We start from the raw sequence: 17,005 nt of genomic DNA on the forward strand, positions 1-17,005 counted from the left end.
AGGGTGCTGCCATAGCCGACTCTGAAAGGCGCTCCCTTTATTTCACGGGGAGGGAAACCACATGTGGAGACAGATCCCACTCCACCCTGCCCTGGGGAGGTTGGAGAGGGCGGCCCAGTTCCCTCAGGGCCGCCTGGAGGGGGTGCTCACAGCCCCATCGATCGGTGCTCCAACGAGCTAAGACCCGTGCAGCATAAACCCACCCGGAAAAGTGGTTTACTGGTCCACCGCCAGGCTGCACGTTCCCAGGGGACGGCACCAGCCAGTTCCGACCAAAGGAGAGCCTGGCGCTGGCAGAGCCGGTTGACAAAGGATGCTTTGTTCACCTGTTAAAATAAACACTTCCCCTGGATATTTACTCCCGGGACTCGGATGTAATATGGGGTGTAAGTTACTCTTTAACAGGCCACTTGATCTGGGCCACCAAGCTCTCCTGAACTAATTTCCTGGAAGAAAGACGTTCCCACCACCAGTCCAGGCGTTTATTAACCACCCCCTCGGTGGTCAAGGAGAAGCTGGGTGTGGCTGTCTCCCGGACCCCGAGTTCACCCTGAGAACGAGCATCCTGGGGGCGGCCCTCGGCCTTCCCGGAGGAAGCAGCAGAGGCGGAACAGCAGCTCCTCGACTGGGCAGCGAGCTGAGCGGCCTGTCCACTCTTGACCTTGAGAGAACAGAGACGGACTTGGGGTCCTGGGAGGAAAGGGGCACCCAGGCAGTGCACAGCCTCGGCAGCTGCCCCCAAACCTGGACTTTCAGGCCAAGGTTGCTGGGCTCACATACCGTGATGTGCCAACCTTTAGAACGTGAATACAATTTCACAAACTTGGAGGCTTTCCAAATCAAAATGTTATTTTTATTATTTTATTAAAGTTTATTTATTTATTTTGAGAGAGAGAGAGACAGAGAATGTGGGCAGGGATGGGGTAGGGCAGAGAGAAACAATCCCAAGCAGTCTCCCTGCTGCCGGCGCAGGGCCCTGTGTGGGGCTCGATCTCCTGTACCGTGAGATCTGACCTGAGCCCAAATCAAAAGCTGAATGCTTGACTGAGCCACCCAGGTGCCCCCGCCTCCAAATTAAAATTTTTTAATGCAGACAAGGTTTCAGTGATGGGGTGAAAGGCCCGAGCCATTGTGAGGGAAAATTGGCCCTATAGTCCCCGCTGGCCAGGACCTACAGTCTGGTGCAAAAAGATGGGCTGGGCTGATCGGCTGTCCCCCTCAGGTATTTGGACCGCAAAGGGAGGAAGGTGCCTTAGGGCATTAGGGCATCATAGGGGCCCAGACCAGGAGGAGGGAGAGGAGTGGGGCACAGACAGGCTGGAGGCCCTGAGGGATGCAGAGAGCCCTTGATCTGGGTTCCGGGAGGCCCAGGGCCCCCACTGTCTCCTTTGGGCTCCCTGGGGATCCTCTATCCTGCCTGGGCCAACATGAATGGGCAAACCGAGTGAGAACATCGTAGGATGGACATCTGTGCCTACTGGAGTCCACTCTCCTTCCGGCCTGCCTCAGTTTACAGGAAGTGAGGAGGGGCAGAGTGGAATCAGGGGCTGTCACCTGCACAACATGAGTAGGTCTGTGCTAGGAGTCTAGTATTGGTCAAGTGTCCACCTTCTGGTAAACAGGTCAGCTCACACTGGTTCACATGCTGGGCTTGCAGGACCTGGCTGTTGGGTGGGCAGGTGGGGAGGGGTGGAGAGAGGCCCGGCTCCAGAAGAAAGTGACCCATCTGTGGAAGGGGCCCGGTGACCTCGGGGTCAGCTGAGGTGGGAGGGGCACAGGGGTGTTCTGGTCAGTGGCTGATATTAGCACCCCCTTTGTTGACATTGTACAACTGACCACAAACTGGGGATTAGGGGATAGATAGAGTCGGTCTCCTGGAGGGAGGGGATGGCCCCAGGTGGGAAGGCGGGACCTCGGATGCCCATCTCAATGTTCAGTTCAGGGAGAGAAGGCAGGGGACAAGCTGGACACACGAGGGGCAGATGGCCCTGGCCCAGGCCTCCTCCCTCCAGGTATCCCAGAAATGGAGCCTAAGGCCACCAGATCAACTGAGACCCCCGGGCACTGGCGGGGTGGGGCTCCTTGACCGCTCCCGGCCATAATCAGGGGCTGGGTAGGCAGGGTGGGCCAGGGAAGGGAAGGGAGGCAAGCTTTCTGGTATGCAGCCCTGCTCTGTGGCCTGACTTCCTTGTGACATCCAGACGCTGGTCCGGAGGGGCTTCTCTCTGAAGGATCATGCCTTGTATTAGGAACTTGTGTCAGTCCACGTCTGATTCACAGTCCTCAGAAGGCTCTGCTCCAGGCTTCCTTTAAAGGTAGGACCCTCCAGGTCAGTGGGTCTTGAACTTGAATGTGATTAGGGTCCCCTAGGTCATGGGCCCCACCGGAGTGTCTGACGCAGCAAGTCTAGGGTGGTGCTGAGAATCTGCACTTCGGACCAGTTCCCAGATGCTGCTGCAGCCCCCCCCCCCCCCCCCCGGGCCCCACTTTGAGAACCGTTGCTCTGGCTGAAGGCATCTCAGGACTTGATTCGCAAATTCACCGCACCCGCAACTCCTTTCAGAAGGAAACAGCAGCCTTACTGGGCACAAGTGAATCAACTCTCCCTCCAGAGACTGGCCTCGTGGTGCTCGGCAGAACCCTGGCTTTCTTCCTGAAGGTGGGGTGGGCAGTGCCCGCGGCCTGGGGACAGCCGTCCTCTGAGAGGGGGCCTCGGCAGGGATGGCAGGGATGGGGAAATCAGGGACCAGGGGACCCTGCCCGGGTCAATGACATGGCAGAGGGTCTGTGACCGGCGGCGCCTCGGCACACGGGGTGGACTTCGGAGCCACTCAGGCTCCCTAGGGGGGTGCACTCGAGGCCACAGGTGCTGGTTTCCCTGGAAAAGCCACCTGGTTTCCAGGCCAGAGAGGAGATGCAAACACAAGGCTCCTCTCTGCCCCTTTTCAAAAGGGAGAAAGCCTGCACCTCAATAGCGGTGTCTACACTGAGTCCCACCATTGTCCACCGCGGTGAGAACCTGAGCCTGCGGGGACAGGCAGCGTCTCTGTGCACCTGGCTGTCCCCACAGTGGTCCCTTTGTGGTTCGGGGAAGGCAGCGGGCCTCCCGCCAGTCTCCTGGACAGCGCAGGCCCATCTGGATGCTCCCCAGACTCAGGTTTGGGAGGTCCAGTCGGCGGAGGAAGGTGACGCCAGGACAGGGGGAGGGCGCGTGGCGGTGCGGCAGCCCTGCCCCCCGTCCTGCACGCCGGACCTCAGCGCAGCCCCTGCATGGCCCCGCACGCTCACCGGAAAGGTGTCTGGAATCTTAGGACAGGTTGTCGTGAGCTGACTCCAGGGGGGGATTCACGCGGGGCTTACTGGGCACGGCTCCAGGGGAGACTGGGGGGTGGACGCGGAAGTGCCCGGGGGCACCGCCTCTGAGCCTCTCGTGGGGACGACAGCCCGGCCTAAGCACGTGTCTTGGGCAGTGGTCCGTGGCCGTGCTCGGGACACCAACTCTCAGCAGTCCTGGCTCCTCCTGGGCCAGTCCTCGGACACAGGCTCGGGGGCTGGGAGTGGGTTCCAGGGCTCTGCGGGGCAGTGACAGCGTCCACCCCTTCTGGGTCCTCCCCAGACCCCTCTAGCCGGGAATGGAATGGTCCTTGAAATTCTTGTGTCACCTACCAAGGAGCATGTGAATGATCGAAAGAGCTTAGTAGCGATGAGGGCAGGGTGCTTGCGAAACGTGTGGTGGAGACACCCTGGGGCCCCAAAGTGGGCTGGGAAACAGCCTTCTGCAGGGTAAGGGTGCTCAGGGCTTGCACAGCAGAGAGGTTTCGGAACGACACCTGGTGATGACCAGCACCCCCGAAGTGTGTTCCAGGGTTAATGGGCCTCAAGGTCACATACATTTGGGTCACGCTGGGTTTAAACTGGTTTTTCCCTCTTGCGTGACTTGGGAGTGTTCACGCGGTCTGGTGCGTGCTCACGGTCTGTCCACCAGAGGGCGCAGGCCCCACGGCCCCTCCGAAGCAGGGTGGGTGCACCATCCCCGTCCCCCCAAGCACACCTTGGGAGACCTTGATGGAGAGCCCCTTCCCCCACAGCCTCCTCATTCTTTCTGAGTAACCGTTCATATATCCATATATCGGTTAACCAGAGATATCCCCTATTCTGTTTTACCAAGAACTAGAAAAATCTTTTTTACTGGCATCGCCGTCAGATTACATTTACAAAAACATCGGAGTGCCAACAGCTGACGCCTGGTCCTGTGTTGGGCACCAGGCGGAAAGAGCCAACGTAGGGCCCTTCACGGAAATCTGCAACGTATCATCCATCGTCCGACACTTGTTTCATGGCTCGGTGTTTTGTTTTGTTTTGCTTTTCAGATCACGACTTTAAGGTTCGTTACAGAATTATAGAGCTGAGATGCTCTGGAGGCCCTTGAGTTCAATTACTTCACTTGAGAGGCAGGGAAGCCAAGAGCCAGAGAAGTTAAGGAGTTTGCTTGAGGCCACACACCCAAGTGATGAACGGTGGCACCAACGGGGACCCGAATCCAACCTACCGGGATGATCTCCGGTACGGGGACGCACGCCGTACACGGCGCGGAGTCTGCTTCGGGTCCTGTCCCCCCGCCTTTCCGCCACCCATTCTTGCTTTCTCTCCCAAAATAAATATAAACCTAAAACAAAGGTAAAAAGAGAAATGTTCATTGGGAGAAGGTCACACGGGTTTGAAGGCAGAGAGAATAACGTAATGGCCTCCTCCCAGGCATCGCGAGCGAGCGTGAACACACGCCGGCCGTCTCATCTGGGCTGCGCCCTCGCTCCCGTCTGTTCAGGTCGCTGGTGTTTGCTGACGTATGAAGGTAAACCCGAGCGGTCACGTCGCCCCCGCTCCGTATCTTCACCCACATCTGCTCGTCTGCACCAAGGACATCTCCTTCGATGACCACAACACCAGCACTGGAACAAAGTAAGCTGATGAAATGGGTTCTTTGGTGCCGCTGAGCATCCGGCCCACGTTCCAATCTCCCGAGTAGTACCGGGAATGCCTTTTTGCGAGGGTCACGTGAATAAGGATCTAGGCCAGAGCTGGCTGGTGACGCCGGGCCTGACCTCCAGCGGCACCTGTAACGCAGACGCCCACCAGTGCGCGGGCTGCCCAGCGCCGGGCTCTCTTCTCTAGGCGCTACAGGCCAGGGGGAGAGGGGCGGTGTGCGCATGCTCTCTCCACCCTGACTCGGAAGCAGATGGTCCGACTGGCTCTGCCAATCAGGTAGCTTGTTCGCTAGCCAGCTAATTACCCTCTAGTGCAGCCTGATCGTCAGGACCCCCACTCCGTCCGCCAAACGGGAAATAGTACGAGCTCGCGGAGGTGAGTGAGTGCGGGGCAGACGGACGGGGGGCTGGCACCTGGGGACTCGGGACCCCGCCGGCTTTAGAGACGCGACCCCACGGAGGGCGGCAGGAACCACGTCCTCCACGGTGTCCCGCCGGGGCTCACGTACCCCTGGGATGGCAACAAGAGACACGTGTCTCCTCCCAGAGGCCGAGTGACAGGGTGGCGTTTGAAGTTCCACCTTCAGATGCCCAGACCTGTGTTTTCTTCCCTCTGCCTGAGGTTACTCGCCGGTCACCGTGAGCGGCACGGCACTGAGCCGGGACGGGAGAACGTGTAGGTTTAGGAGAAGAAGCCTCGTTTCTTGTGGAAACCGGCTGCTCCCTCCCACGGGTGAGGTCGCGGGGCCCCGCTGCGTCGGCAGCCGCCTTCCTCGTGCTCCCCGGGCGCCCGGCGCAGGGCCGGCGCGTCACCCACCGGGAGCTGCGGGACAGCCTGCTGGCGGCACGCTCTAGCTCCACCTGCTGGCCGCCTTGGGACACCCGCCTGTTCCCAAAGCGTGGAGGGACTGTCCAAACTCTCAATGGGTTCTGGGCCAGCAACAAAGCCTACTTCTCCCCACCACGAAACACAATGCCTCCGCTGAGGGTTTTAGGGACAGGAAACCACTTGGCCTGGCACGAAGGTCGCTTTGCTCCACTTTGAGAGGCACCGCTGCTCCTCGGCAGCGTCTGGGGGTAAGCGGGGGAGGGGGTATTCACCTTTGACGTCCTCCCACCTGCCTCACTGTGTCACTAAGTATGAACTGCCCGCTGCAGCAGGCAGCCCACCCACGGTCCCAAACCCCACTCTGCAGCAGTGGTGCGGGCAGCGGGCTCCCGGTGGATCACGTGCACCTTTGGCATAACACTCATTTACCCAGAACTAAAGGACCCACAGGTGGTAACGGGGTGTGTGTGGGGGGGGGGAAGTGCGCCCCTGGGGCCGGCGCTGCAGCCCCGGTCAGCTCCGGGGCCGGTTCCCCGGGTCCCGTGCCTCTCCCTCCCTGGGCAAGTGCAGATTCGGAGTCCCAGCCCCAGCCCCGGCGAGGTGACCTCTGGCTCTCACTGCCTCAAAACGGGGCTGGGGCTCCACCTCGTTTGCTTCTTCTGACCGCATGAGCTAAGCTGCACAGCACAGGGCTGGCGTCTGGGGGCCCCACCGGGGGCGCGGGGGAGCGCTGAGGGTAAGGGCCCCGTGGGTGCGGTTCTTTGAATTAGAGCTTTTCAAAACGTGGTCCCCGGGCAGCAGCACCTCTGGGCAGATGATGAGAAGTTCAAGTTCTCAGGCTCCTGCCCAGACCAACGGGATCAGGAACACCGGGGTCTCCTCCCAGTTCTGGTCCTGACCCTGGCCCCAGCGCGGATACCACTGTGAGGTGGGCAGCGACGCTGAGGGCAGGCGTCATCCCCATCTATATGATAGGAGAAATCTAGCTGGGAATCCCTGCAGCAAGTGGCGGTCACTTGTCAGGCGCCGACCGTGGCCAGACCTGACCCTATGTGCTGGAGACACACACGAAACCTGGGACGGTCTCTGTCCTTATGAGGAAAGACCGCTGGCGACGGGACCTGGGCCAGTCTCTATTCCACAGTGAGACCCCTGCTGGCCTGCAGAGCACCACATTTCAAATTAGACCCCTCTACCCTTACTGCTTTAGAATCCTTTATAAAAGTGTCATTCTGGGGGGCACCCGGCTGTCTGACTCTTGATTTTGGCTCAGGTCATGATCCCAGTGCCATGGGATTGAGCCTCTCGTCCGGCTCTGTGCTGAACATGGAGCCTGCTTATGATTCTCTCTCCCCCCTCCCCAGCTTGTGCTCTCAAAAAAAAAAAAAAAAGAGAAAAAGGCACAATTCTCGCAGTTTGGTGACTGCCTTAAATGGAGACAAATAGCATGCAATATTTATTTGATATTAGCCAAACTGGGAGAAATTATCAGTCAGGCAGGCAGAGCCCGACACGGGGCTTGATCCCAGGACCCTGAGCTGGAATCATGTCAGTTTTTAAGTACTATGTACTTTGCCTTACCAGGGACTTCCTGATAAAGTCTCTCGGAGCTTATACTTTTCACCCACTACAAGATCTCCTACCTTAATTGTACAGTGTTTTACAGTTGTCTTTTTTTTTTTTGAGAGGGTGAGCAAGTGCACCTGCAAGCGAATGAGGGGAGAGAGAGTGGGGCAGGGGAGGGGAGGGGAGAGAGAAGCGGGGCTGGAGCTCACGAATTGTGAGATCACGACCCGAGCTGAGGTTGAATGCCTAAGGACCAAGCCCCCCAGGCGCTGGCACTTTACAGTGTCACTAATGCCCCCCCACCCCCCGCCGCTGTCTTCACGGATCCGTTGGAACTGACGTACGGTCCCCAAAGGGGAAAACACGGGCTCGGCGAGGTCACGAGAGTTAAGTGGCAGAATCATCTGTTTCACAACTGTTTACTGGACATCACAGGGGTGAGGGCCTCGGCCTAACCCCGACTCCTGTGGCGATCGAGGACGGGACGGCTCACCGGGGAGGCGGACAAGGGGACACGGGCACAGGCACACCTCACAGTTCCATTTATTCACGCCACAAAGGAAACAACACGTCTACATGCGTACGGTGGTGCTCCACGCCCCCATCTAACAGAGCTGCCGGGATTTACAGCCAGATGGTCAGTCTCACGTGTGCTCCGAGGAAAGTTGGCTAATGGTGACCGTGGGCGGGGGCAGGACTCGAAGCTTTTAAAAGAGAAGCACAGTGTGACTGTAAGTGAGGAAGAAAGGGACACACAGAAGATGGTCTATTCCGTACCTTACTGACAAGTCTGTAAATGGCAGTTTTCAACACTATGGACAAGTCTGGAGGGTCACTTCTACACGGAGCGTCTGACACGTTTACGGGTTCGTGTAATCAGTTTGTGCACACGGAACAAACCTGTGGCACAGGACAGAGGGGCAGGAAGTGTCTTCTCCCCAGAGGTGTCACGAGCCAGCCCTGGGTTTGTGAGGACTCACACGACTGGTTTCACTGTCATTTGGGAAATAGAGTGAAATGTCCGACACTTGGGCATAAACTTATGTGATGCTTTCTTTCAAAACACAGCTCACAGGGCAGCGAGCTCGCACAGCTAACCTGTGCTTCCCTGCTGGCGGCACTGGCTACCTCTGGCTTTCCATTACCCCCAGAAGTCTTACTTGGTCCAAGGGGGTGGGCAGTGGTTTTTAACACTCTGACTGTAAGAGGAACTTCACGTTTCAACGTGATCCCCCTGTACCTTATGTACTGATAAGCACACACCGCAGAACAGATATGCCTTGATCTGAAAAGGCACGATGGGGTTTTTAATTCCCCATCCATTTTAAGAAGCAAAAATCTTACCTTTCGAAGCTTTACTTCTTTTATCTGAAATAAAAAGAAAGAAAAATTGGTCGTATCAGTGTTTTAGAAACATGTTTTCAGTCAACCTAGTGTTGAAATCGATATTTGGCTGAAGAGCTCATAGCTTCAGTAAAGCTGTTTCAGAAAGCTTTCAGAAAATAGGGAGTTTCTATGGTGTCTCACAGCCAAGAAGCGGCACAATTTCCACCCAAGATGCTCCATGGACAGTTAAACAGCCCTTCAGCATCTGGAGGGCTTTGTACCCCCCACACCCCACCCCCCAAACCTCAATCCTGTAGTTTAAACCAGTTGCTTGTTAATACATGACTGGGGCTCATCTCTGTTCCACTGGGGACCAAATGGTCACCTCGTCTCAGTTTCTATTATGAAAACAGTTCAAACATTCACAACAGTGGAAAAGGTACAGTAAAGCACGATACGCCACGACACTCCACCCCTATTTCAGTCCGCATCTCTTAAAACTAAGGACATCTCCTATGTGTTTGAAGTACCACCGTGACACCTAAGAAAACTCACAATTCCCTGTTATCAAGGTTTGTTCAGATTTTCTCAGTTGTCCCCAAATGTCTCTTACAGCTGACATGTACGCTTCATGTTTTTTTAAGTTTATTTATTTTGAAGAGAGAGAGCGTGCTGCAGAGAGAGAGAGAGAATGACAATGTCCCGAGTAGGCTCTGCTGTGCTGACAGCAGAGAGGCCAATTCAGGGCTTGAGCTCATGAACTGTGAGATCATGAACTGAGCCAAAGTCGGACGCTTAACCGACTGAGCCCTCCAGCCCCCCCACTCTTCATGTTTTAAGTTTTTTAAAACATTTTTATTTATTTTTGAGACAGAGCATGAACAGGGGAGGGTCAGAGAGAGAGGGAGACACACAATCTGAAACAGGCTCCAGGCTCTGAGCCATCAGCACAGAGCCTGACGCGGGGCTTGAACTCACGAACCGCAAGATCATGACCTGAGCCGAAGTCGGATGCTCAACCGACTGAGACCCCCAGGTGCCCCTACTCCTCATGTTTTAACAAAGGGCTCTGATGCTCACTTCTGGGTAAGAACCATAGTTCCTTCACATGAATCGTGATTCCTTTTAAAAAGAATTTTCATCCTGACTGCTAAAGAGTGAACATACAGAAACTTACCAGCAGCCCTGATTTTATAAATGATGGAGCCCATCAGCCCCATTCCTACCCAAATCTCCTGGTAAACTTGGGTATAGTAGGGCCTCATGGGGACCCAAACATTCTTAAGAAGGCTTTGAAGCATCTGAAAAGAAGCACAGAGATAAATGTTACCATGACCGTCATTTTAAAGCTAACTGGTTGAGGGGGTCCCACATATTCCTGAACTTGACCCCGTTTCCTACAACTCCCGCACAGGGGCCATTCCTACCCCGCATGGGGCCCCCGCTCGGCAGCTCTTGGAGCTCTACTCCCCCCTTCGGGGCTGTCAGCTGAGGCCACCCTGGTGCTCTGCCACCCCTCGCTCCTGAGTCCCCAGACCGTGCCACCCTGCACAGCCCATGTCCCCTCTCTGACAGCTACTCTCCATGAACGCTGTGCCCAAAATCACACACCACTTTCTTTTAACCCTTAAATAGAAAAACTTGTGTGTCTGCATCATCACGTTAAGAACTGCTGGCATTCAGAGCTGAAAAAGAACAGGGGTCCTCATGAGACCCACACCCAGCGTGGGCACATGCCGATCAGCTCCCAGAACCTCCTGTTTTTAAAAATTTCAGCCCTAGTGAGGTATAAGTGACTTCTAAAACTGTGACATACACATTTTAATTTTTGTTTTAAGCAGTCTCCACCCTCAACATGGGGCCTGAACTCACGACCCCGGATCAAGTCCCATGCTCTACGGACAGAGCCAGCCAGGCGCCCTCCAACTGTAAGACATTCAGCATACACCGTGGTGGTGACTCGATAAACACCGTGAAAAGATTTCCCCCATCTAGTCAACGACCACATCCATCACTTCACTTGTGTGTGTGTGTGTGTGTGTGTGTGAACTTTATGGGGCTATTGACCACAGTTACGATGTTTCACTTGTGTTTCAGCTTCGAAATCTGCCGCCAATTGCAAAGCAGACAGCGAAAGATGACGTGGTTACTTCCTAAGAGCTGCAATTATGACCGAACTTATTTAATGCATGAAAATATTTACCTCATCGCTGGATTTGATGGAGAAAAGCCATCAAATGCTGAACTTAACAAAGTTTGCTTTTATGTACAGGTGTCCAAGTAAGGCTTTTGATGACACAATTTACTACAGACTCTAAAACTTGATGCCCGCGTTTTCATTTAAGCTCTGTAACCTCTCAAGTGGTGTATTAAACTACAGTCCTTCAAATCTTGTCAGGACTAACTAGATCCAAGCACTTTGCATCTTCCGCGAAAGCGCTCCTCCAGCCTCAATCAGTGAGGCTGCTGGTCCCCGCCCCGGCCACAGCCCCGTCCATCGCTCCTTCACATCACTACTGGGGCCACGCAGAATTTCACTTCTCGGATTCAGTGTTCTCTGGTGTGATCGCGATTTCCTGAGCACGCGCTAGGCAGCAGGCCTTGTCTGGGGGCTGAGAAGCTGGCTCCTCAGGAGTGCGAATACCTGGGAGAAAAGTGTCCTTGGCAGAGGCAGCGTGTCCGCCAAGACCCCAGGCCGGGATGGGCTTGCGGAAGGGGGAGGAAGGGAAGCCACCACAGCTGCCCACATCCCAATCCGGGCTCTGCCTCCTTCCTGCTCACTGCCCCGATTTCTTCCTCTGTGAAGTGGGGGTGAAAACACTGCCCACCCACCAAGGGCTCTCGTGAAGACAGGTTCCTCTGCATCAAGTGTTAACAGAGTCTGGTGTCCTGTACCGAGAGCTGTTACATAAAACGGCGTGGCTAGACCACGGGAGGGAAGAGGAGCTGGGTCGGTCGTTTGGGGCCACGGAAGCTGTGGTGAGGAGTCCAGCTTTTACTCTAAGCGCGTCATGCAAACCTACCAGCGCTCACAAAGTACGTACACACTTACCTCTTGCACCACTCCCTAACCCCTACCAGATGACCCCTACCAGGTGGCTACTTAGAGGGAGTTGCCGGAGATCACCCAGCTGGATCTATGAATCACCCAAGCCCCCAGTCCCCATCACTAGGAGAATCTGCTCCAAGGACCGTCTTATTGAGGCTGAGGCATGGTCGTAAAGGTCAGCCAGCCCTGCCCCCTGACCCAGGTGTGACCCTGAAGGATGCGGTTGTGTCCTCCTCCTGGAACCCCTGCAGATATGTCTGTCCTCAGGCTGAGATGCTGTCAGAGCACGAGGATCCAAGAAAGCAACAACCCTGCTCTTGGAAGGTACCTGAGAAGACCCAGACGGGATCCAGAGGGGGCCTCTAAAACCCCCAGGTGGAAAGAGTTCAGGCCGACCAACAGCATTCCCCTCCTCCCTGAGCCCAGCAGTAACTGGGAAGGAAGGTAATCCCAGCCCCCACTGCGGCTGGGTCCCAATCCCAGCTCCGTCTGCTCTGCTCCCAATCTTGGGGGCAAGTCCCCAAAGTTGTCCTTTCAGAAGGTTCTCCTGTGAAACAGGGATATGTCCACGAGCCCCATAGGGCTCTGGATGGCCTCCAAGGGGAACCATAAATGACCCGGCCTGATGTGGAAGGAGGACTCAGCACACGGTCACAACGGCGGCAGAAGGAAGTGCCACAAACATCCGGCTGACAGTAGTGCTAAGCTACTGGGATTCTGAGAACTGAAGGACCTGCCCTCACTTAGGCCAGATGAAGATCTAGATGGAAAACAGCAAAGTAAACTGAGCGCAAAGGAGGGGAGAAGGGGCTGAAGACACTTGAGTTGCCCTGATTTTCTGCACACCGTCCTGGTCCCCCGGCACTCCTCACTTAAAATCATCTCGGACTGAGCAGTATCCTACAAATACTTACCTACCCCGGCGCGACTTTCCTTTTGGCCAAGGTTGCCGTATTAGGCTGGACAAGTGTCATGTTCCCGATATTTAATAAAGTGAGGCCCCCACTTTTCCCACCTGAGTCCACTGTCCGTGCCCATCACCGGCTCTGTGTGCGGATTTTAGGGCACTCACTCTGTATCAGCAAACTTTTACCCGACCTTACACGGCAGACAGGACACGTCTACCCGCTGAGGCCCGGAAGGGGATTCACAGGCCCGAGTTCCATACAACTGCAACCATCGCCTGCGACCCCGTTGTGGGCCCCGTGGTACCCCTCCCCCGCCCCCCCCCGCCGCCGCGCCCCGGCTTAGTAACCTGTAGAACAGCGCGTCGCAAAGGGAACCGAGGTACAAGGACTGAAGGGACCAAGCTCTGGGCGGGAGCTCCATCAGCAGCAGCTGCGCGACCCCGGGCAGGTGGCCGACCCTGTCACCGCCCGAGTGCCCTTCGTCAAAGCAGTCAGGCGGGGCGCGAGAGGCGTCCAGGCCGAAGGAGACGGCGGGACTTCGCCCAACCAGCCAGGCCGCGCGGACCGCCTCCCTTCCTGGGCCGGGGGCTGCAGCCCAAGATCAGCGGGGGCCCGGAGGGACTCCCACCTGCCGCCCGCAGTCCTGCGCCCCGCGGGCCCCCATACCCCGCGCCGAGCAGCCGGCCGCGCCCCCCGCACTCACCTCGGCCCCCGACCCCCAGCTCAGGCCGCCTAGACCCGCACGGCTAACGACGCGGAAAGGTCACCGAGTGCGCAAGCGCCGCGCGGGGTCCGTCGGGAAGGCGGAAGGAGCGGCGGCACCCCGAGCCCAGAGCGCCTCCCGGGCCGTGCCTGCTCGCCACAGCGCCCCCAGCGGCCGCCCCGGTGCGGCCGGCTGGCGGAGTGCCAGGGGAAGAGGCTGGCCAAGGGGGCCTGGGTGTGTTGTCACGACCTGGTGATTAACGGGTGGGACGCGTCCCGTTGCGGGACTTCCGGTGTAGGGTCCTGGACAAAGCTGAAAGGTGCGTCCACCTGAAAAAGGGGCCGTCTTTATTTGCTGTATTAAGTCTGAGAAGTCGTCTCCCCTCTGGTTTTCTTTCTTTTCCCAATGTTTGTTTATTGAGAGAGAGAGAGAGAGAGCGAGCGAGCGCGCGCGAGCGAGCAGGGGAGGGTCAGAGAGGAAGAGGCAGAATCCGAAGCCGACCCAGGCTCTGAGCTGTCAGCCCAGAGCCCAATGTGGGGCTTGAACTCAAGAACCAGAGATCATGACCAGAGCCGAAGTCAGATGCTCAACCTACTGAGTCACCCAGGCACCCTATTTTTTTCTTTTTTAGAGACAAAGAGAGAGCGAGAGCTGGGTAGTGGCAGAGGAAGAGGAAGACGGAGAATCTTAAGCAGGCTCCATACGTAGGGTTTCATCTCACGACTGTGGGTTGATGACCTGAGTAGAAATCGAGAGTAGAGGCTCAACCAATTGAACCAACAAGGTGCCCGCCGCTGTTTTCTTGCTATTTCTCTGTGTATTAACTGTTTTGCTCTGTATATTTTTATGCAGCTATCTTGTGCATGGCAATTTTAGTCAACAGACACTGGACTTCAAAGACACAGGCTTTGAAAAAAACTCTGCTTGTTGTTGTTTTTTTTGGGTTGGAATAAATTTATTTTCATCTGTCTGTAAACAAGGTGTTTAATAGTTATGGCATTTTTAAAAGAATGCATATTAAATCAGATGAGTTAGACTGTATCCCAGATGTAACAAAGTGCAGGGAAAGAACCGGACAAATCAGCAACAAGATTTGTTTTTAAATCTGTACATTATCCACAAGGCCCAAACAATAGAAGCAAATACTAGAATGTCCCTAAAGTAGTGCCATTCTAAAGAAACCTTTAACAGGTCAGTTAAAACCCGTCTCACAATAGCGACAGTTCATTTTAACGATAGTATGACACAGAACACCTATGAAAAAAATTCATCACAAGACAGCCAAGTCCACAATAATGCAACTTCATATAAAAACTCAAGCTGCAAATAAAAATTGGTCCTATGAAGAACAAACTGGACACACTCCAGATGGTTATGCTGGGATACCTAACGTCCATAATGGCAGCCTTTTACAATTTTACTAAAGAATAGAGCTGGTGTGCAAAGAGAAAGGAACAAAAATCTGAGCTATTGCAATGACGGAATGTCCCTGGGGATTCGATCTGTGCGGCTACGGTAAGGTCGTGGGAGGAAGTGCCTTTTGCTCGTGTTTTGCAGTCGCACTCTTCATATGGCTTGTAGACAAAAGGTCTGTCTCTACTCAAGTGCAACAACAATACTAAAAGCAAACTACTGCAGCTTTCAGTAGCTCATCAACAAAAGGGGTATTACTTGGTTAAATAAACCAGGCAATGCATAAAAAATGGAAACAAACAAGTTTTCTCAGCAGAAAGCTGGAAATTCTAAAAAAGAAACAAAAACCCACCTGGACAGCCTGAAAAAAAGCCAGACAGAAATTGGGTAGGTTTAGCAGATTAGACAGTTGAAGAATACTGAACTGAAAGCTGCATTAGAAGATACCATTCAGAAGCACAGGGAGACCAAAGAGAAGATGAGAGGGTACAGCAGAAAAGCCCCTCGTATGTCATCTCAGAGGAAAGGAGAGTGAGATGGGGCAGAAAAGCTAGAAGAGGTAATTTTCCAAAAGTGATGGGGAAAAAAAATCACACCAAAGAATCAGAAAGCCTCACAGAAACCCAGCAGGCTGATAAATGAAAATAGACCAACACTCTGAAATAAACAGAAAATAAATAAAATAAAACCATATAAAAATAAATACCACAGAAAATAAAACCATGGAAAAGTAAAGATGAGAAGATCTTAATTGCCTATCCAGAATTCTACGCATATAGAACTTAGGCTTCAGTAAAGAAGGTGAAATAAAGACATTTTGGATAACCTAAGGCTGAAGGAATGATCGATCACCAGATCTACAGTCCTTACAAAAAAGAATAAAAACCAAACAACCAACGTTCATTACTCAGGCAGAAGGGAAGTGAGCTCAGCCGGAGGGATGAGGACCATGGAAGGAAGAGCAGTGAGCGAGGTCCTGCTTTGAAGGGAAAAAACGCTTAGGATCAAGTGAAAGCTGCATTCACAACTTGGAAACCTTGCTATTTTAGGGTAGTGGTTCTCAAAGGGTGGTTTGGGGGTTTCCAAGGACCTCTGGGTGTCAAAACTATTTTTGTGACAATGGCAAGATGTTATTTGTCTTTTTCACTAGAATTATCTCACAAGTATTCACTGGACTTTTCCAGAGGCTGACTTGTGATGTCACAACAGAATGAATACAGAACAGATATGAGAATCCAGCTATGTTCCATTAAGGCAGACATTAAGAGATCTACAAAAATGTAAAAGTGTCATTCTTCTCACAGAGTGACTTTTTATAAAAATATTCTCTTTAACATCAAATAGGTTATGGTCACTTAAAAATGGATAAACAAAACGTCTCAGTTGTAATCCCTAATAAAGTAGATGTAACCCACAAAAATGAAAGTCCTCTAGGGTCTTCTTTCATTTTTAAGAGTAGAAAGGGGTCCTCAGAGAAGGACCAGGTTTGAGAACCACTGTCCTAGAAAAAGAATGATTTAGACTATAAAAAGGTAGGAAACAAGCATTTAGGGAAAACTCATGAGTATCATCATAATCTATTTCAAGACAACAAAGTTTTTGAACTTCAAACTCCACTTGAGATCAACAGAATTTTCAGGTCTTTTGTTGCCAATCCAAAACACCCTATGAAAAATACATCTTCAAAGGAAACAAAATGTTTAAAGATAGAGCCACCTCAGCAGATTTATGCAAAGTGCAGAATTGCTGCATTTTGTAGCTGAGAAGGTCAGAGAAGACGTGCAGGTACTTTGGGCACAGCTTCTCCCACTTTGTCAAGAGTGCTGCTGAATGGCATAAATCATTTGTTATCGTCTCGCCTGCGTGTTTTCCCTTTGGCTCCGCAGCTCAGGCTGCTCCGGGAATGCACATATGACCTCCACCAACGCCCAGGGGACTTCCTATGCGCCCTGGTCTAAATATCTATAAGCCGATTGAGAACTGTCAAGCTGTCTCTTTCAACTCTGGACAGGAAGGCAAGATGAGCTGGGCTAACTGAGGATGAAGCACCAAGAACTACTGATCAAATGAAGGGGTCAAAGCGATTCAGTCTGTGATGACACAGTGTTAAACCAGTAGTCAGGAAATGGCAATTAAATGAGAACAAATTTCTTTTTTTTTTTTAATGTTTTTATTTTTTATTTATTTTTCAGACAGAGAGAGACAGAGCATGAACAGGGGAAGAGC

At 53.5% G+C, this 17,005-nt stretch overlaps 1 protein-coding gene and 1 long non-coding RNA gene across 3 annotated transcripts; one reads left to right on the forward strand and one right to left on the reverse strand.

Annotated features, from left to right (window-relative positions):
• Window positions 1-4,396: 4,396 nt before the first annotated feature.
• LOC128316139 (uncharacterized) lies at window positions 4,397-6,288 on the forward strand. 2 transcript variants are annotated; one of them, XR_008299752.1, is made up of 3 exons: window positions 4,397-4,605; window positions 4,756-6,062; window positions 6,182-6,288. It is a non-coding gene; the product is annotated as an uncharacterized LOC128316139 (long non-coding RNA). The 2 variants fall into 2 exon arrangements; XR_008299751.1 differs by having other exon boundaries at window positions 4,756-5,361; window positions 5,533-6,278.
• A 1,619-nt stretch (window positions 6,289-7,907) lies between these two features.
• Window positions 7,908-13,498, reverse strand: ATP5MJ (ATP synthase membrane subunit j). Its single transcript, XM_027066729.2, has 4 exons — window positions 13,367-13,498; window positions 9,884-10,007; window positions 8,725-8,748; window positions 7,908-8,084 (listed from the first exon to the last, which is right to left on the reverse strand). Exons 2-4 carry the CDS (start codon window positions 10,005-10,007, stop codon window positions 8,050-8,052), a joined length of 183 nt encoding a protein of 60 aa, XP_026922530.1. The 5' UTR covers window positions 13,367-13,498; the 3' UTR covers window positions 7,908-8,049.
• Window positions 13,499-17,005: the final 3,507 nt, after the last annotated feature.

Source organism: Acinonyx jubatus, chromosome B3 (assembly GCF_027475565.1).
Source record: "Acinonyx jubatus isolate Ajub_Pintada_27869175 chromosome B3, VMU_Ajub_asm_v1.0, whole genome shotgun sequence".
Lineage (NCBI taxonomy): Eukaryota > Metazoa > Chordata > Mammalia > Carnivora > Felidae > Acinonyx > Acinonyx jubatus.